General features: G+C 44.7%; 1 protein-coding gene across 1 annotated transcript in view; it reads left to right on the plus strand.

The window, feature by feature from the left end:
* The first annotated feature begins 438 nt into the window (after nt 1-438).
* The window catches only part of LOC139413198 (fer-1 like family member 4), a 104361-nt gene continuing 83419 nt past the window's right edge, over nt 439-21380 (plus strand). The window contains exons 1-7 of the mRNA XM_071160300.1: nt 439-645; nt 8859-8914; nt 14252-14340; nt 20266-20365; nt 20597-20691; nt 20883-20924; nt 21154-21321. Coding sequence (XP_071016401.1) covers nt 567-645; nt 8859-8914; nt 14252-14340; nt 20266-20365; nt 20597-20691; nt 20883-20924; nt 21154-21321 — 629 coding nt within the window. The 5' untranslated portion in view covers nt 439-566. The remainder of the gene's footprint in view (nt 646-8858; nt 8915-14251; nt 14341-20265; nt 20366-20596; nt 20692-20882; nt 20925-21153; nt 21322-21380) is intronic.

A 21380-nucleotide genomic window follows, 5' to 3' on the forward strand; every position in this document is an offset into this window, starting at 1 on the left:
ATTTTTGTTGAGTATATTTATGAACGCAAGCCTTGAGGTGAAGGAAACTGTATCTCCAGTCATAACTTTTTATGAAAAATAGTTTTTAAAGACACCCATGTGAATACACCAGTCGTTGTAATATGAGCAACTTAATTTATTCTAAAAACATTATTTGGAATCCAGTTGACATGGACAGACCCTCAAGGTTTACACAGGCAGGCAGCCCAATTCTGTACCTTTTTTTGTATTACTATTTGGTCTTTTGACTGATCATATCTGCTTTTGTGTCAATAATTGAGCAAAAGATCAGAATTGTGCTGCCTGTGTAAACGTAGCCTATGCGTTCTGTCTGATTGTGACTAACCAGGCTGGGCAACTCCTACCTCACATTCCTCAAACATTAGGAACTTCCCCTTTAGAAAACAAAACACTGTTTTTGTCCCTCATTGAATCAACACCTATGTGGATAGGAGATTTTGTTAGAGGTTCAGTTGACAGCATGTGAGCTACTGGTCTCCACACTCAAACAGATCAGAGCTGTACGATGATATCTATTGGATACAGTTACATACTCAAACAGAAACATGTCCATCACTGTCAACCTGAAGAGGATCACCAATTTACCTGGGACGTACGATCGAAAAGTGGAGTTATCCTTTAGAGGTACATAAGTGCAGTTATGTTGAGCTTTCAGACATTCAGCTTTCATGAATATGTTTGATGTGATTGTCTGCCATGGATGCAACTTATCCTCTGAACATTTATTGTATTTGATTGACATGAAAGTAAATGTTTGCTTTACCTGGATATGAAACCTGAGGTTCAACTAGATGAAAGAGGATAGTTTCATATTGCGTGGTGGTGTACATTTAGTAATCTTGTAGATCCACAAGTATATTACAGTTGTTCTTGAATTCTGGTGACATTTGAAGCCATAAAGTGTTTATAAATGTTTATAAATGTTTATGTTTATGTTTATAAATACATTGTTAACAAACAATGGAGTGAATGCAATTTATCCACAAGCTTTTGGGTTCTGATCAAGTTAGACAGTTGAACTTGAAGTTGTTTTTCGCAAGTTATATTCTTTAAGAATCAATGGCTATATACAGTTGAAGTCGGAAGTTTACATACACTTAGGTTGGAGTCATTAAAATTAGTTTTTAAACCACTCCACACATTTCTTGTTAACAAACTATAGTTTTGGCAAGTCAGTTAAGACATCTACTTTGTGCATGACACAAGTAATTGTTCCAACAATTGTTTATAGACCGATTATTTCACTTATAACTCACTGTATCACATTTCCAGTTGGTCATAAGTTTACATACAATAAGTTGGCTGTGCCTTTAAACAGCTTGGAAAATTACAGAACATGATGTCATGGCTTTAGAAGGTTCTGACAGGCTAATTGACATCATTTGAGTCAATTGGAGGAGTACCTGTGGATGTATTTCAAGGCCTACCTTCAAACTCAGTGCCTCTTTGCTTGACATCATGGGAATATCAAAAGAAATCAGCCAAGACCTCAGAAAAAATGTTGTAGAGCTCCACAAGTCTGGTTCATACTTGGGAGCAATTTACAAATGCCTGAAGGTACCACGTTCATCTGTACAAACAATAGTACGCAAGTATAAACATCATGGGACCACGCAGCCGTCATACCGCTCAGGAAGGAGACGTGTTCTGTCTCCTAGAGATGAACGTGTTTTGGTGCGAAAAGTGCAAATCAATCCCAGGACAACAGCAAAGGACCTTGTGAAGATGCTGGAGGAAACGGGTACGAAAGTATCTATATCCACAGTAAAACGAGTCCTGTATCGACACAACCTGAAAGACCGCTCAGCAAGGAAGAAGCCAATGCTGCAAAATCGCCATAAAACGCCAGACTACGGTTTGCAACTGCACAAAGATCGTACTTTTTGGATAAATGTCCTCTAGTCTGATGAAACAAAAACACATTGTTTTTGGAGGAAAAAGGGTTAGGCTTGCAAGCCGTAGAACACCTACCCAACCGTGAAGCACGGGGGTGGCAGCATCATGTTGTAGGGATGCTTTGCTGCTGGAGGGACTGGTGCACTCGGGTGACCCGGGGGGCGAGGTGCCGGGCGATCCGGGTGGAGGCGGTGGAAGTCCCTCAGGAGTGAAGGTTCCAAAATGTCCCCCACCGGTACCCAGCACCTCTCCTCCAGTACCCTTCCCAGTCCACGAGGTACTGTAGGCCCCTCGCCCGGCGTCTCGAGTCCAGAATGGCACGTACTGTGTGCGCCGGGGACCCCTCGATGTCCAGAGGGGGCGGAGGGACCTCTGGCACCTCACCTTCTTGTAGGGGACCAGCCTCCACCGGCTTGAGGAGAGACGCATGAAACGAGCTGTTAATACGATAAAAAGTAGGAAGTTGTAACTTATAACACACCTCGTTTATCCTCCTCAGGACTTTAAATGGCCCCACACACTGTGGCCTCTGCTTCCGGCAGGGCAGGCGGAGGGGCAGGTTTCGGGTCGAGAGCCAGACCCGGTTCCCCGGTGCGAACACGGGGGCCTCACTGCGGTGCTGGTCAGCGCTCTTCTTCTGTCGTCCCCCAGCCAGTCTCAACGATTCCTGGACGGCTCTCCAGGTGTCCTTTGAGCGCTGCACCCATTCCTCCACCGCAGGCGCTTCGGTCTGGCTCTGATGCCATGGCGCCAGGACCGGCTGGTAGCCCAACACACACTGGAAGGGAGACATGTTAGTTGAGGAGTGTCGAAGGGAGTTCTGAGCGAGCTCTTCCCATGGAACATACCTCGCCCACTCACCTGGCCGATCCCAGCAATAGGACCGCAGAAACCTGCTCACATCCTGCTTTAATTGCTCCACCTGCCCATTACTCTCGGGTGGAAACCCGAGGTCAGGCTGACCGAGACCCCAGCCTCTCCATAAACACCCTCTAAACTCTGGACGTGAACTGGGGACCCCGATCAGAGACGATTTCCTCAGGCACCCCGTAGTGCCGGAAGACATGGGTAAACAGAGCCTCTGCAGGGCCGTAGGGAGACCGGGCAACGGGATGAGACGAAAACCGATCCACAACGACCAGGATCGTAGTACTTCCCTGGGACGGGGGTAGGTCGGTGAGGAAGTCCACCTACAAGTGTGACCACGGCCTTTGTGGAACGGGGAGGGGCTCTAACTTCCTTCTAGGCAGGTGTCGGGGAGCCTTGCTCCGAGCGCACACCGAGCAGGAGGAGACATAAAACCTCACGTCCTTCGCCAACGTGGGCCACCAGTACCTCCCCCTAAGACTCTGCACCGTCTTCTCGATACCAGGATGACCCGAGGAGGGTAGAGTATGGGCCCAACGAATTAACCTGTCACGGACACCCCGCGGCTGAGACCCTGCTGGACACTGGGGGGGTGCAGGCTCCAACCGTGATGCCCTCTATCTCCACGTCCACCTCCCGTACCACCGGTGCCATGAGACATGAAGGTGGAAGGATGGGGGTCGGCTCGATGGACCGCTCCTCGGTATCATATAGGCGGGACAGCGCGTCGGCCTTCGCGTTTTGGGAGCCTGGCCGGTACGAGATGGTGAAACGGAACCGGGTAAAGAACATGGCCCATTTAGCCTGACACGGATTCAGTCTCCTCCCTGCCCGGATATACTCGAGATTACGATGGTCAGTCCAAATGAGAAAAGGGTGTTTAGCCCCCTCAAGCCAATGTCTCCACACCTTCAGAGCCTTGACTACAGCTAACAACTCCCGGTCCCCCAGGTCATAGTTTCGCTCTGCCGGACCGAGGTTCTTCGAAAAGAAGGCGCAAGGGCGGAGCTTCGGTGGCGTGCCCGAGTGCTGGGACAGCACGGCCCCTACCCCAGCCTCGGACGCGTCCACCTCCACTATGAACGCTAAAAAGGGGTCCGGATGCGCCAACACGGGCGCATTGGTGAACAGCTCCTTCAGACGACTGAAAGCTCTGCCCCGACTCTGTTGACCAGCGCAAGAGCGCCAGTCCTCCCTTCAGCAGTGAGGTAATGGGAGCAGCCACCTGACCAAAACCCGGATAAACCTCCGGTAGTAATTGGCAAACCCTAAAAACCTCTGCAGCTCTTTTACCTTGGTCGGAGTCGGCCAATTACGCACGGCTGTAACGCGGTCACACGCCATCACCACCCCGGAGGTGGAAATGCGATAACCCAGGAAGGAAACGGCTTGTTTGGAGAACACTCATTTCTCAGCCTTGACATACAGGTCATGCTCCAGCAGTCACCCAAGTACCTTATACGCACCAGAGACATGTGCGCGGCGTGTGTGTCATAATAGATCAGGATGTCATCGATGTACACTACCCCTCCCTGCCCGTGCAGGTCTCGGAGAATCTTGTCTACCAAAGATTGGAAAACGGCTGGAGCATTCTTCCACCCATATGGCATGACGTGGTACTCATAATGGCCAGATGTAGTACTAAATGCGGTCTTCCACTCATCTCCTCCCCCGGATACGCACCAGGTTATATGCACTCCTCGGGTCCAGTTTTGTGAAGAAACGCGCCCAGTGAAATGATTCCACCGCTGTAGCGATGAGAGGTAGTGGGTAGCTACCTCTATAATCAATGCACGGACGCAGACCTCCCTCCTTCTTCTTCACAAAAAAATAAGCTTGAGGAGACGGGTGACGTGGAGGGCCGAATGTACCCCTGTCCCAGAGATTCGGTGACGTACAGTGCCTTGCGAAAGTATTCGGCCCCCTTGAACTTTGCGACCTTTTGCCACATTTCAGGCTTCAAACATAAAGATATAAAACTGTATTTTTTTTGTGAAGAATCAACAACAAGTGGGACACAATCATGAAGTGGAACGACATTTATTGGATATTTCAAACTTTTTTAACAAATCAAAAACTGAAAAATTGTGCGTGCAAAATTATTCAGCCCCTTTAATTTCAGTGCAGCAAACTCTCTCCAGAAGTTCAGTGAGGATCTCTGAATGATCCAATGTTGACCTAAATGACTAATGATGATAAATACAATCCACCTGTGTGTAATCAAGTCTCCGTATAAATGCACCTGCACTGTGATAGTCTCAGAGGTCCGTTAAAAGCGCAGAGAGCATCATTAAGAACAAGGAACACACCAGGCAGGTCCGAGATACTGTTGTGAAGAAGTTTAAAGCCGGATTTGGATACAAAAAGATTTCCCAAGCTTTAAACATCCCAAGGAGCACTGTGCAAGCGATGATATTGAAATGGAAGGAGTATCAGACCACTGCAAATCTACCAAGACCTGGCCGTCCCTCTAAACTTTCAGCTCATACAAGGAGAAAACTGATCAGAGATGCAGCCAAGAGGCCCATGATCACTCTGGATGAACTGCAGAGATCTACAGCTGAGGTGGGAGACTCTGTCCATAGGACAACAATCAGTCATATATTGCACAAATCTGGCCTTTATGGAAGAGTGGCAAGAAGAAAGCCATTTCTTAAAGATATCCATAAAAAGTGTTGTTTAAAGTTTGCCACAAGCCACCTGGGAGACACACCAAACATGTGGAAGAAGGTGCTCTGGTCAGATGAAACCAAAATTGAACTTTTTGGCAACAATGCAAAATGTTATGTTTGGCGTAAAAGCAACACAGCTGAACACACCATCCCCACTGTCAAACATGGTGGTGGCAGCATCATGGTTTGGGCCTGCTTTTCTTCAGCAGGGACAGGGAAGATGGTTAAAATTGATGGGAAGATGGATGGAGCCAAATACAGGACCATTCTGGAAGAAAACCTGATGGAGTCTGCAAAAGACCTGAGACTGGGACGGAGATTTGTCTTCCAACAAGACAATGATCCAAAACATAAAGCAAAATCTACAATGGAATGGTTCAAAAATAAACATATCCAGGTGTTAGAATGGCCAAGTCAAAGTCCAGACCTGAATCCAATCGAGAATCTGTGGAAAGAACTGAAAACTGCTGTTCACAAATGCTCTCCATCCAACCTCACTGAGCTCGAGCTGTTTTGCAAGGAGGAATGGGAAAAAATGTCAGTCTCTCGATGTGCAAAACTGATAGAGACATACCCCAAGCGACTTACAGCTGTAATCGCAGCAAAAGGTGGCCCTACAAAGTATTAACAAGGGGGCTGAATAATTTTGTACGCCCAATTTTTCAGTTTTTGATTTGTTAAAAAAGTTTGAAATATCCAATAAATGTCGTTCCACTTCATGATTGTGTCCCACTTGTTGATTCTTCACAAAAAAATACAGTTTTATATCTTTATGTTTGAAGCCTGAAATGTGGCAAAAGGTCGCAAAGTTCAAGGGGGCTGAATACTTTCGCAAGGCACTGTATGTCTTCATAGCCACTGTCTCCTCCTGGGACAATGGGTAGACGTGACTCCTAGGAAGTGCAGCGTTTTCCAGAAGGTTTATCGCGCAGTCCCCTCGACGATGGGGTGGTAATTAGGTCGCCTTCTTTTTACAGAAGGCGATAGCCAAATCGGCATATTCAGAGGGAATGCGCACAGTGGAAACTTGGTCTGGACTCTCCACCGTAGTCGCACCTACAGACACTCCTACACACCTGCCTGAACACTCCTCTGACCACCCTCGAAGAGCCCCCTGTCTCCATGAAATCACTGGGTTGTGATGAGCTAGCCAGGGAATTCCCAGCATCACTGGAAACGCAGGTGAATCGATAAGGAATAGACTAATCCGCTCCTTATGATCCCCCTGCGTTACCATGTCCAGTGGCACCGTGGCCTCCCTGACCAGCCCTGACCCTAATGATGGCTATCTAAGGAGTGCACGGGGAAAGGTTGGTCTAACGACACCAGGGGAATCCCTAGCCTTAGCGCGAGCCCACGATCCATGAAGTTCCCAGCTGCGCCTGAATCGACTAGCGCCTTATGCTGTAGAGAGGGAGAACCCAGGGAAAGACGTTAGCACAAACATATGGCCGACAGGAAGCTCTGGGTGAGTCTGGTGCTGACTCACCTGGGGTGAACGAGTAGTGCTCCGCCTGCCTTCCTGACTCCAAGACGAGCTCCTCCAGCACCGGTCGGCAGTGTGTCCTCGCCGACCACAACTGGTGCAGTAGGAAACTCCTCCTCCGGTCCCCCTCGATGCAGCCCCCCTAACTCAATGGGGATGGGAGCAGGAGGGCCTGGAGGTGGAATCGACAGGGCCCGTTCTGACGCCCCCGGGCAGCCAGCAGGTTGTCCAGACGAATGGACATGTCTATCAGTTCATCCAGGGAGATGGTGGTGTCCCGACACGCTAGCTCCCTGCGGACGTCTTCCCTGAGGCTACAACGATAGTGGTCCATCAGAACCCTGTCGTTCCACCCCGCCCCTTCGGCCAAGGTCCGGAACTCCAGAACAAGGTCCTGCACGCTCCTCGTCTCCTGTCGCAGGTGGACCAGCCCTCCCGTGGGTGGTCGTACACAGCCCGGAATCGGCGGGTGAACTCGGGGTAGTGATCCCTCGCCGAGTCTGGGCCATTCCACACTGCGTTGTCCCACTCCAGGGCTCGCCCAGTCAGACAGGAGACGAGGACGCTCACGCTCTCCTCCCCTGAGGGAGTCGGACGGACGGTAGCTAGGTACAACTCCAGTTGTAGGAGAAACCCCTGACACCCAGCCTCCGACCCATCGTACTCCCTGGGGACCACCAGACGCAGGGCACCGGAGTCGGACGCTGAAGCAGGGGTAGGTGGTGCTGGTGGAGGGGGCGCTGGAGGAGAGGTGGGAAGGCCACTCCTCTCCCATCGGTCCATCCTCTCCATCAGCTGATCCATTGCTGACCCAATCCGGTGAAGAATGGTGGTGTAATGGAGACCCTCTCCTCCATCGATGGGAGAGGTGTGGCTGCTCCTGCTTATTCCATGACAAGGTGCGGGATTCTGTCACGGATGACTAGGAGGGGAAAGTAGGAATCAGGTGCAGAGAGCAGAGGGTTCACGGAGAAATGCACTTTATTCCAGCACAAAATGGTCATGCCCAAAACACAGGGCGGAAAACACTGACCAATCCAAAGCACAGGGTAACAACGGTCCGGATGGAGCACAATAACACCTCCGATACAAAACGTGAACAAAATATAATCCCGCACAAACAAGGGTGGGCTTCACAAGCTTAAAGAAGTAAGCAAATCAAGAAAACACAAATAGTAACAGGTGCAACTCATAAGACTAAACTAACTTAAAAGGGTAAAGGAATTGGTGGCGGCTAGTAGGCCGGTGACGACGACCGCCGAGCACCGCCCGAAACAGGCAGGGGAGCCAACTTCGGCGGGAGTCATGAGATGGCTAGTAATCCTCTTTAATATAGACACCTCCCCCGATAACAGTTTGCCCTCAAGGATCTTTGAATATCTTTGTAATAAGTGATTTTCAAGGCGATAACACCAACAACAAAATGTAGGAATGATTTATATATATTTTTAATAGGATTTAGTTTTTATTGATCTGTACAATACTTACTTTCTTGCATTCAAAATTATAGATATACTATAAATTCCCTAATGTCAATACAACTGTACTGGATGACTACTGGGATGAGCCAAGTACTTTCAACAAATCATAATGTTTTGTAGAATAAAGGACTTGCATTATGTTGTATCAATGGTAAACAGTTCAATATAAACAATAACATGTATGATGTGTAACTATTTGCCATTTTAAAGTGTGTTTCATGCTTGCAAAGAAGGGGGGCGCAAATGCCACTGCAATTCAAGAATTACCCATTCAATTTCAAGAAAACAGTGTCTTATTAAAACTACGGTGGTTAATTTACTTATTTTCAAGTTTTTGCAAGTGTAATTATGTCTACTGTTTTCTGTCCTACAGTATATTCATACAATGTGTGTAATATGTCTCCAGTCTTCTCAGCATATTTATCCATTTTTTAGGTTTTACCCACAAAACCAAGATTCTTCAGTGTGAAAATTTTGCCATTTTCAATGAGGTAAGATCCTTCTTGAATTAAATATTTGGCCCAGTATCAGGGTTGTAGTCAATTTGAGTTGGAATCATTCAATTCAGGAAATTATTTTTTTTAAATTATTATTATTTTTTTTAAATCTCCTTTTCAGTTTATTGAAAAGAGATGCCCTTTTTCAATTATTGTAACGGAGTTTCAGTTTACTTCCTAAATGGAATTTCAGTTTACTTCCTAATTTTTTTCTCCACAGAACATGTTGGTATCTGGTTGCGCTAAGCAACCATTTGCTTGTCCAGACGAAACCAGTTTGTCAAAAGTTGCTAGCTCACGTTTTAATTCTCAAACAAAATAAATACTGCAATTTCAACCAAGCCACATTTTTATGGATACATTTTTATGGATATATACAAAGAAATGTCAATTGAAAAAGGGTCAAATGAAACAAAGTGCAACTAGTTTGCAGTCTCCAGCTTCAGTTTGAAGTGATTGTGTTTGTTGTGTTGTTGGCTAGCTCCTCTGAACAACAGTGTCCTGACGAGAGAGCACATTTTCTATGCCAAGCGAAATTGTGCCTCATTAGCTCATTGTAATGAATGTCACTAGAAAACAGTTTAAACAAATGCAAATGCAGCTACTTTGCTGTTATTCTGGCTGCCCTTTTTGACGTGACTAAGTTAGCCGTGGTTGGCTAGCTAGCAAGCAAGGGATAAGAACTTTGCCAGCAAGTATGGCAATGGAATTTTTAGCCAAGATGTAGAACAAATGATTGGGTCGCGTCCATGGATACAGAACAAAAAGACTGAAAGACTGGGTCACGTCTCTGGCAACCAGCCGGCTTGGGTAGCAACCCTAGATTTGTGTCGGGACTATATATTGTGGACGGATGAAATAGTATGAATACGTTTTAATGAAAATATGTCTATCATTATTTGAATATATTGGTAACCCGTTGTATAAAAGTGATAATGCCCGGTGTTTGGAGGATATATTGACACGGTTTGCCGGCCATCGACTTCGTCTCCGGCCTAACAACACCCATGCCAATATATCCTACCAAACACCTGCTTTTCGGGCATTATCACTTAATTATATCATGGTATTGTTGAATACTCATTTCTGATTGGCTTGAAGGGAATTCTCGAGCATGCATTATTTCCCAATAACGCACAGTATATCAGCACGGTAGAATTCAATGGCTATAGTTCAATCTTACATGTTCTATGTTTAAGCTGCTTTTGAAAGCAAAAGTTGAATTGAAAACATTATTGGCATTGTTGAATTCAATTTTCATAATAGCAAGCTAGGACTGATGGTTTGGTTACCAAGACAAATACTGTAGCTAGCTATCTAGTGAACCTGCAGTGGATGTTGAACACATTTTTTACCTGCAAAATAACATTTTTTTGCAGCAAATGTGTTAAATGATAGCCATGGTATAATGAGGATAATCAACTCGGGGCTCTATGCATTCTCTGGAAAATAATTAAACTTCTGTGGAAAGTTAGTTCCACTCTATAATGGTGTTGTGGAACACCTCCCGAATTGTTCATTATTTTCCATAGAACACATAGCCAGCCCCTCGTATATTATCCCTAATGCCTCATGTCCACTAGATGCATCAAACTCTTTGCCTTCAGGTGGAAGTCATTCATTGTCAATGGAGCAGTCCGAAACGCTACGTAGCACGGTGGTACAAACGGAAATACAATCACAGACTCCAACTAGCTAGCATTTTAGCTAGTTAAAAAGCAAAGCACGTGCATCGTACGGAAACTGTGGGTTAGACATCTGGCAGAACAAAACGCATATGCAGCTGGTGAACATCGAGCATATTACACAACGCAACTTGCACACAAATGTAGTTGCTTGCAACTGAGTTGCTTTTTGATTGCTATGTGAAACACTAATACACAACTAATAAGCAACTTATCTGCAACTTGGTTGCATTCAGTTGAAACTTTTCAACTTTGTGCAACTAGTTCCACTACTTTAACCTGATCCTACCCCAGGCCAATGGCCTGAGAGGACAGGACACTACCACTCAACACACTCTGTAACTCTTCTTAATTAAAATCTTGTGCTCCCAAGTACTTCTCTACAGCTGCCACAACAACACCTAGTTTCTGTGATTTAAATTCCATTTCTGCTGTACAGTTGATAACCATTGCTATAAACGCTAAGAAGACACACAAACAAACATCACAAGTCCACTTTGGATTTGTGCAACTAATTGCAAGCAACAGCCAATCAAAATGAATGCTTTTGTCACATGATCCATTCGAAGGTTCGGATCTCCGGCCCAGTTGTCATGTCAACAACACAGCTGTCAGTGCTGCAGAACCGTGATCAAGGTGGACATATGAGACATTACCCAAACGAAAGCTGTATAAATAAATACTGGAATCGGGGCTAGTGAAGGTTTATGTACATGGTTTGGAAGTCAGTAGCTTTCCATCCAATTGGCGACGGATTTTCATGAGAATATTCTAGAATCCGCATAAAGAAAATATGAGCACTTTCCACCAAATGGACTTGTTGCAGATTACATCCGTGCGTTATGTTCGATATGCTTCCATTGTATTTTAAAGTCTACCAATAGTTTTGTCACAAAAACGGTTGCATTAAATAGCAAATGTGCCTACTCTGGTATAGGCACCTGCGCTCTAGACAGTAGCTCGCAGATACAGTGCGGGTGTGCTGTGCGGGTTGTCTAGTCTACATGGTGATATTAATACATATCTAACTGCACTGTCCAATTTACAGTAGCTATTACAGTGACATAATACCATGCTATTGTTTGAGGAGAGTGTGCAATTATGAACTTGAACATGTATTAATAAACCAATTAGGCACATTTGGGCCGTCTTTATACAACATTTTGAACATATATGCATGCAATCATTCATTGGATCAGTCTAAAACTTTGCACATACACTGCTGCCATGTAGTGGCCAAAATCTAAATTGTGCCTGGGCTGGAATAATACATTATGGCCTTTCTCTTGCATTTCAAAGATGATGGTACAAAATATTATTGTATTGTATTATATTAACTTTTACCAGATCTAATGTGTTATATTATCCTACATTAATTTCACATTTCCACAAACTTCAATGTGTTTCCTTTCAAAATGTATCAAGAATATTCATAGTTGTTACTTTTATCTCTTATTCTTATCCATATTTTTTGAAACTTCACTATCGGTTAGGGGCACGTAAGTCAGCATTTCACTGTAAGGTCTACACCTGTTGTATTTGGTGCATGTGACTAATACAATTTTATTTGATTTGAAGAATATGCACATCCTTGCTTCAGGTCCTGAGCTGCAGGCAGTTAGATTTGGGTATGTCATTTTGGGGGGAAAATTTAAAAAGGGATCCAATCCTTAAGAGTTTTTAAGCATTGGTCATCATGACACCAAAATAAGACCCTCAAAAATTATTGGAAAGCAGCATCAAGCTGTATTTACAATGGTGTTTGTTCTTCACAGGCTGCCCATTTCTAGTGGGAACATGTCACAAATCTTGCTGCTGTGATGGCACACTGGTATTTCACCCAGTAGATATGGGAGTTTATCAAAATTGAGTTTGTGTTTTAATTCTTTGTGGCTCTGTGTAATATGAGGGAAATATGTGTCTCTAATATGGTCATACATTTGGCAGGAGGTTAGGAAGTGCAGCTCAGTTTCCACCACATTTTGTGGGAAGTGTGCACATGGCCTGTCTTCTCTTGAGAGCCAGGTCTGCCTACGGTGGCCTTTCTCAGTAGCAAGGCTATGCTCACTGTGTAATGGATATCTTCGTCTGAGGAGGAGTAAGGATCGGACCAAAGCGCAGCGTGGTGAGTGTTCATGATGATGTTTAATGAAACGAACTGAACACTGAAATACAAAACAATAAAGTGAACGAACGAAAACCGAAACAGTACCGTGTGGCCCAAACACTCACACGGAAACAAACTCCCACAAACCAAAAGTGAAACCCAGGCTACCTAAGTATGATTCTCAATCAGGGACAACAATTGACAGCTGCCTCTGATTGAGAACCATACTAGGCCGAACTCAAAAACTAACATAGAAAAACAAACACAGACTGCCCACCCCAACTCACGCCCTGACCATACTAAAACAAAGACAAAAACAAAGGAACTAAGGTCAGAACGTGACACACTGAGTCTGTACATAGTCAAAGCTTTCCTTAAGTTTTGGTCAGTCACAGTGGTCAGGTATTCTCTCTGTTTAGGGCCAAATAGCATTCTAGTTTACTCAGTTTTTTTGTTAATTCTTTCCAATGTGTCAAGTAATTATCTTTTTGTTTGCTCATGATTTGGTTCGGTCTAATTGTGTTGCTGTCCTGGAGGTCTGTGGGGTCTTTTTGTGTTTGTGAACAGAGCCCCAGGAACAGCTTGCTCTCTCTCTTCTTACTGCTCCAGGTTCTTTGTATGATATTTTATTAGCAATGCTATCACTACTTGTAGGTTGGATAGAGCTCAAGGCTCTATTCTTCTCTCTGTGAGTCATCAAGTTGTCATTTACCTTACCGGTAATGGGTGGACATTCTCCACACATAGCAAACACGGGTGCTAAGCTCACAGTGGCACTGGGTGACAAGCATGCACACACAAAATACAGACTGGGGTTAACCTTTCACAAACACAAATTGAAGGTGGTACTGAATCAACATGAGGAGTCTCCATGTCACTCGTAAAGAAGCGTATTCAGTTTCTTGTTTGCATTCGCAGTTGTTGAGGGTTAGTTAGTTTGGGGCGGCAGGGTAGCCTAGTGGTTAGAGCGTTGGACTAGTAACCGGAAGGTTGCGAGTTCAAACCCCCGAGCTGACAAGGTACAAATCTGTCGTTCTGCCCCTGAACAGGCAGTTAACCCACTGTTCCCAGGCCGTCATTGAAAATAAGAATTTGTTCTTAACTGACTTGCCTGGTTAAATAAAGGTAAAATAAATAAAATAAAAATAGTGGCAGTTATCGACTGCTAATGATCTATTTGCTAATTACAGATATGTTTGATTGATGCTATTATACAATTTGAACAGACACATGCATGATCCCATTTTATGGTGTTACTGTTTTCCTGATGTTTTTTTTACAAATGTATCTACAGCGCAACAACAATGAACTAATGCCTGAAAAGTTTTGCAGAAATTCCAATCATGTTGGTCCCTCTTTAGCAAAACTTTAAATATAGATGTCATCGGTGACTTTTAAGTGTTTTGTTTACAAAATACAAAGTTCACTTCTGTCCTGGGATCCTGGAAATGGCAAGCAAATGTGTGATTGATGAGAGAATATCGCCCCCTCAAATTATTAACAGCTATTCCATACTCTTGAATGTCTCCATTTCTGCAGCACTTCAGGTGGCCAACCTATGGGAAGGTCATCAAGCACGAGGTACTCTCTGTCAGCGTGTACAACTGCAGCAAGGTTTTCAGCAACAGGTTAGTCTACAGATCATATGACGTAACTGTGAAATGCAAGGCCACACATATCAATAGTAGTTCTCTTTTAAATAATTGTTCGATATCTCACGATATCTCTCTTTGGGGTATCGCCACTTCTGTCGAAGACAGACAAGCTGCGCTGCGACCGGGAGGGACCCTCCCGACCCTCCCCCTTTATAAGTCGTTGCGTGAAACAAAGAGGCTCTCGAAACTAGGCTAGCTAACACTGCAAAGCTAAATAACTAGGCTAGCTAAAACTGCAAAGCGAGCTAACCAAGCTAGCTAACTCGTCAAGGCAAACTAGCTAACGTAAACTCCGCCCATTCCGTACAAATGTGTGCAACCGCGACATTCAAACGAGGTTGCAAAGAACTAATGGGACTGTAGTGACTGTGTTGACTTCAAAATCTGGGGTGTGAACTACGTTTCTATTCAAGCGTTGATCGACATGGTAATGGCTCTATAGTATTGGAGAAAAGTTGAAAAAAACTGACCCTCCGTTACATTGTGACGTGTCATGCTGTAACGAACAGCACACATAAAGGAACTCTTTCTGTCTTACAATCTCTCTCCACCAGGTGTAGCACTTCTCTCATCGTTTAAAAACAAGAGATGGACAGTGACAGGGGTCAGGGGGGATACCTAAGTCATGTTTTGCGTCATCACTGCAAGCGATCAGGACTCTCAAAGCCACTGTTCACTTCTGAAGATCACTTTAGCACCGCCCTAAAAACCCGATTCAAATTCGACACAAACCTTCAAATAGGTATGTAATGACACATTATATAAACTCTTTATAGTGATTTATTTACATTGTAGAGGCGATAAGGTGATAAGTTGGACAGATCGAGTGAAAAAAAAGCTGTTTCCCCACAAGACATCTCTCCTTCTCACTATCACGCAGTAGTCTTGCTTCCCCACACACCATTTTTTCAAAGACCCCACGGAGCTCATTGCCTTCCTGAATCATGCAGAAACAGGCAGCGTGGAGGTCTCGACATGGATTTTATTGGAAAGGGGATAAATTGTGCTTTACAATGGTATTGTACAGTTGATCTGCAAGTATTGGGAGCTAAAATAAGGTCAATTGTACGATGTACAAAAGTGAGTGAATTTACGATACCGCTTCTAGCTAGTCCTACCCACCAATGGTGGAATTGCTATCCAGCTCCCTTATTTAGCGCACCTAGCATTCACTCATTTTGTGCTCACTGCCCTGTCCAACTGGTGCTACAGCCAAAGGGACATGCAAGACCAGAGAAAGACGCCACCCACGCGACTTTCTACGGCTAGCTCAAGCTAGGCTACTAGCCCACGAGGCAAATGCCAGCTAGCTAACTACCAGTTTAACTAACTAACAGCTTAGCTAAAACTAAAACCTCACAGCTAACCTTGTGCTTACTAAACTGACCAACCTCATGGTGATAAGGTCAGAGAAACTCCAAAAGTGAAGGAAGACGCCATCCACGTTGCTTCTAACCCACACAGCTAACATCAGCTAGCTAACTGCCATCTAGCAACTGCTAGCTTAGCTCTCATATTTATTTCACCTATCAATCAGTTGCTTTGTGCTTACTAATGGAACCAGTCCCATCACACAGTGATCCGCTAACTAACCAAGGCGAGCTGTGCCACTGCTAGCTTATGCTAGGCCAAATGCGTGCACGGTTTACCTCTGCTAGCACACTGCTAGCTTATCTCTCTTGTATGGGCTAAAGCCCACACGGCTAATGTCAGCTAGCTTACAAAGCTACCAAACTTTCTCCCTGCGATATGGATACTCTCACCACATTCACAAGTCAACTCTAACAAGGCTAAGGACCCCGCACCTTGTCCGTGCGCATGCAGGTCTTTGATTTCAGACAAGGATTCATATCCCCTTTGTATTTCATGTCTGGGGGTTGAGCAGGGCCACGTCTTGTTCGATAACCCTGAATCTTGCTCGCATTGTAGTGTGCTGCTAGAGGAAAAAGTCTACAACTTTTTTTTTACAAAGAGAGTCCCTATCAACGGCTGATCTAGTTCGGATATGTATTGAATAAAAGAGCCCAGACTGCTGACAGCTAGCTAAATACTGCTAGCTCAGCTAAATTAAACGCTGTGTGTTACCACGCTCAAGCCCATGGGTAGGGGCATGTTAAAACAGCCCCAGGCTAACACTAGCTGGGCTAACATCACAGTTGTCACCAAGCACTGTTCGTTCTCCAAAGGCACAGGGCCTAGTTATTTAAATGTAGAGGGTGAATCTCTAGAACACCACCAGAGTGTCGGAGCACACCATCTCTGTCATCAAGCTTGTGGACAGCTCACTGCCAAAAGGGAGAATTGATGCGCATGTGCAGTTCATCCCTGTGCACTATCCACGATTGCAAGGAGATGCAGAGTTCAGTTCGCCATTAAACCACCCATTTTCTACTGAATAAATCTTCCATCCTCATCCAGATCAGCTGGCCCTCTGGGCCTGGCCCGTGAATGGATGAATCTAAATGCGACAGGACTGCCACTTAAGGTTGTTGCGGGTGCCAGGGCCCCTTCCACATGTTCACTGTATGACAATAAGTGCTGTGTATCCGAAGTGATATGCTTTTTACAAAACAAATCAGGAAGAAAACATCCACTTGTATGTCGTTTCATGAAGGGTGTGCATCGTTTATGCCCAGTTTAAAGCCTTTAGTCCCGCCATGGGACCCCCAGCCGAATACAACAGGTGTAGTAGACCTTACCGTGAAATGCTTACTTACAAGCCCTTTAGCCTAGTGGTTAGAGCGTTGGACTAGTAACCGGAAGGTTGCAAGTTCAAATCCCCGAGCTGACAAGGTACAAATCTGTCGTTCTGCCCCTGAACAGGCAGTTAACCCACTGTTCCTAGGCTGTCATTGAAAATAAGAATTTGTTCTTAACTGACTTGCCTAGTTAAATAAAGGTAAAATAAATTTGGAAAGGCACACACCTGTCTATATAAGGTCCCACAGTTGACAGTGCATGTTAGCACAAAAAACCAAGCCACGAAGGCAAAGGTATTGTCCGTAGAGCTCAGAGACAGGATTGGGTCGAGGCACAGATCTGTGGAAGGGTACCAAAACATTTTTGCAGCATTGAAGGTCCCCAAGAACACAGTGGCCTCCATCATTCTTAAATTGAAGAAGTTTGGAACCACCAAGACTCTTCCTAGAGCTGGCCAAACAAAGCAATCGGGGGAGAAGGGCCTTGGTCAGGGAGGTGATCAATAACCTGATGGTCACTCTGACAGAGCTCTAGAGATCCTCTATGGAGGTGGGAGAAACTTCCAGAAGGACAACCATACCTGCAGCACTCCACCAAGGTAGTTTGGCCAGACGGAGGCCACTCGACAGTAAAAGGCACATGACAGCCCGCTTGGAATTTGCCAAAAAACAAGACTCTCAAACCATGAGAAACAAGATTCTCTGGTCACGTCTGTCAAGCGTCACGTCTGGAGGAAACCTGGCACCATCCCTACTGTGAAGCATGGTGGTGGCAGCATCATGCAGTGGGGATGTTTTTCAGTGGCAGGGACTGGGAGACTAGTCAGGATCAAGGCAAAGATGAATGGAGCAAAGTACAGAGATTCCTTGATGAAAACCTGCTCCAGAGCGCTCAGGACTTCAGACTAGGGCAAAAGTTCACCTTCCAACAGGACAATGCCCCTAAGCACACAGCCAAGACAACGCAGGTGTGACTTCGGGACAAGTCTCAATGTCCTTGAGTGGCCCAGCAAGAACCCGATCGCACATCTCTGGAGATCCCTAAAAATAGCTGTGCAGTAATGCTTCACCTCCAACCTGACAGAGCTTGAGAGGATCTGCACAGAAGAATGGGAGAAACTTCCCAAATACAGGTGTTCCAAGCCTGTAGCATCATACCCAAGAAGGTTCAAAGCTGTAATCGCTGCCAAAGGTGCTTCAACAAAGTACTGAGTAAAGGGTCTGAATACTAAACGTGATCTTTTATTTATTTATTTATAATAAATGTGCTAAAATGTATAAAAACCTGTTTTTCTTTTGTCATTATGGGGTATTGTGTGTAGACTGATGAGGACAATATACAATTTAATTAATTTTAGAATAAGGCGTTAACATAACAAACTGTGGAAAAAGTGAAGTGGTCAAGTCAATTTGCGGGGTTATGTGTTAGTCGAGGTATTTGAGGTAATATGTACATGTAGGTAGGGGTAAAGTGACTATGTATACCGTTGAAGTCAGAAGTTTACATATACTTAGGTTGGAGTCATTAAAACTCGTTTATCAACAACTCCACAAATTTCTTGTTAACAAACTATAGTTTTGGCAAGTTGGTTATGACATCTACTTTGTGCATGACACAAGTAATTTTTCTAACAATTGTTTACAGACAAATTATTTCACTTATAATTCCCAGAATCACAATTCCAGTGGGTCAGAAGTTTACATACACTAAGTTGACTGTGCCTTTAAACAGCATGGAAAATTCCAGAAAATGATGTCATGGCTTTAGAAGCTTCTGATAGGTTAATGTTTAAATGTATTTGGCTAAGGTGTATGTAAACTTCCGACTTCAACTGCAGATAATAAACAGCGAGTAGCAGCAGTGTAAAAAAAAGGGGGGGGGGGGGGAGTCAATGCAAATAGTCCGGATAGCCATTTGATTAGCTGTTCAGTAGTCTATGGCTTCGGGGTAGAAGCTGTTAAGGTGCCTTTTGGACCGAGACTTCATGCTCTTGTACCGCTTGCCATGCGGTAGCGGAGAAAACAGTCTATGACTTGGGTGACCGGAGTTTGAAAAATGTTTGGGCCTTCCTCTGACACCACCTGGTATAGAGGTCCTAAATTGCAGGAAGCTTGGCCCCAGTGATGTACTGGGCCCTACGCAGTACCCTCTGTAGCACTTTGAGGCGGTGATGCTCTCGATGGTGCAGCTGTATAACATTTTTGACGATCTGATGACCCATGCCAAATATTTTAAGTCTCCTGAGGGGGAATAGGTGTTGTCGTGCCCTCTTTGCGACTGTCTTGGTGGGTTTGGACCATGATAGTTTGTTGGTGATGTGGACACCAAGGAATTTGAAACTCTCAACCTGCTCCGCTACAGCCCCATCGATGAGAATGGGGGCATGCTCGGCCCTCCTTTTCCTGTAGTCCGTGATCATTTCCTTTGTCTTGATCACATTGAGGGAGAGGTTGTTGTCCTGGCACCACACGGACAGGTCTCTGACCTCCTCCCTATAGGCTGTCTCAACGGTGTCGGTTATCAGGCCTACTAACGTTGTGTTGTCAGAAAACTTAATGAAGATATTGGAGTCGTGCTTGGCCACGCAGTCATGTGTAAACAAGGAGTACAGCAGTATAGGAAGGGACTAAGCACACACCCCTGTCTATTGTGCTCTAAGCTACAGTATTTCATACCAGCCTTGAGAGCCGATGGAAAGCGTGAGTGCCTCTCTTTCAAAACTGCTTTGCTACTTGCCCTTACTTCTGCAAATCAAGAAGTGTGTGAGCTGCATGCAGTTCATCACTTGTGCCTGCAATTTGCCCTGGGGTTATCTAAGGTTACCCTACAGCCGGTCCTACAATTGCTTCAGATTAGAATGCTTTTCAACCCCCGCCTTTCTCCTCTCTGGAGGAAGAACAGAACAGTTTTTGTCCAGTGCACACTTTACTCATCTATATGGACACGAGGAGAGTTTTAAGGAGGAGTAACCAGCTTTTTGTCTCCTCGGCACCTCACACAAGTAAACCTCTCCGCAGTCCAACCTGTCAACCTTACAGTATGTAGAGTTTGTGACCAACCTTTCTTCACTGAGAGGAAAAATAAATCCCAACAAAAGACAAATGCTGAATTGAATCTATTGTTTAATTCAATTGATATATATAATATGCATATATGGAGGGGTGATCGAACACTGTTTGACTGTGATGTCTCCCTCAGGCTCCTGGGTAAATTAATCATCAGTCTTCAGCATGTGGTGACCTCTGGGAGACTGATACTCCGAGAGCCACTGACAGACAGCAACCACAGCCAGACAAATGTAAGTCAAGCACATACCCCAGTGGAGGCTTCTGCAGGGAGGATACCGAGAATGACCCTCCACTTTACTGTGGAATGCATTTTTTTTTTTAAATGTATGATCCTGGCACACACACACACACACACACACACACACACACACACACACACACACACACACACACACACACACACACACACACATACGTTTATTTATCTATAAAGGCACTTTTTATATACTTCATATGTTCAGATATACATTGAGCTGGACGTACGATACCACCCTGTGCAAGGTGCTGCCGGTGGATGGGAGGGTGAGGAATTCCTCAATGTGGAAGACAATGATGAGTGAGTGAAAGAATAGTATGTCGAATACTGCCCCATTTCGTCCACTATATTTGATAACAGATTGCATGCTCACCGACGTTGTTATATTCTTCCTAATGTTGATTAATTAATATTTCATTATATTAAAATAATAATCTTCAAGTCACATATCAAACTCTCTTCTCATTTTCTCTCCTTTCCCCCTTTCTCAGTTCAGGTCTTTTTATCAGAAACTCAGGTTTTGCTGAACCTAGGTAAGTCCTAGACACTATAATTGAGAGATGATTGAAGAGTGCTCAAATTTGATTGATTGATGCCATTCTGAGATAAGATCACATTCAGTGAACTCTAGTCATATGGAATGTTTCTGTGGACGATTTCTCAAGTGTTAGACATTTTGTTCATTTGTCCAGACACCTGTATTTGTATTTCTTATTGTATTTCATATGACAATGATCCAAATGATGATACTCTGACTCTCAGGTTAAAACAGGGTCTGCGACCCGAGAAACTCGACCGAGAGACCAGGAAATTAGGGCGCGGTCTGGTCAAAACCGGGGACGAGGATGATGAAGACGATGACGAGGATGATGACGATTATGATATATCAGACATGGAGTCTGCCAACATAATGTTCACTCCCCTTTTAAGGTGTTTTTTTTCTCTTGTTTCTGTAGAGGAATTTTTAGACACGATTATATTTTTATGCT

Source organism: Oncorhynchus clarkii, chromosome 7 (assembly GCF_045791955.1).
Source record: "Oncorhynchus clarkii lewisi isolate Uvic-CL-2024 chromosome 7, UVic_Ocla_1.0, whole genome shotgun sequence".
In the NCBI taxonomy this organism is placed as follows: domain Eukaryota; kingdom Metazoa; phylum Chordata; class Actinopteri; order Salmoniformes; family Salmonidae; genus Oncorhynchus; species Oncorhynchus clarkii.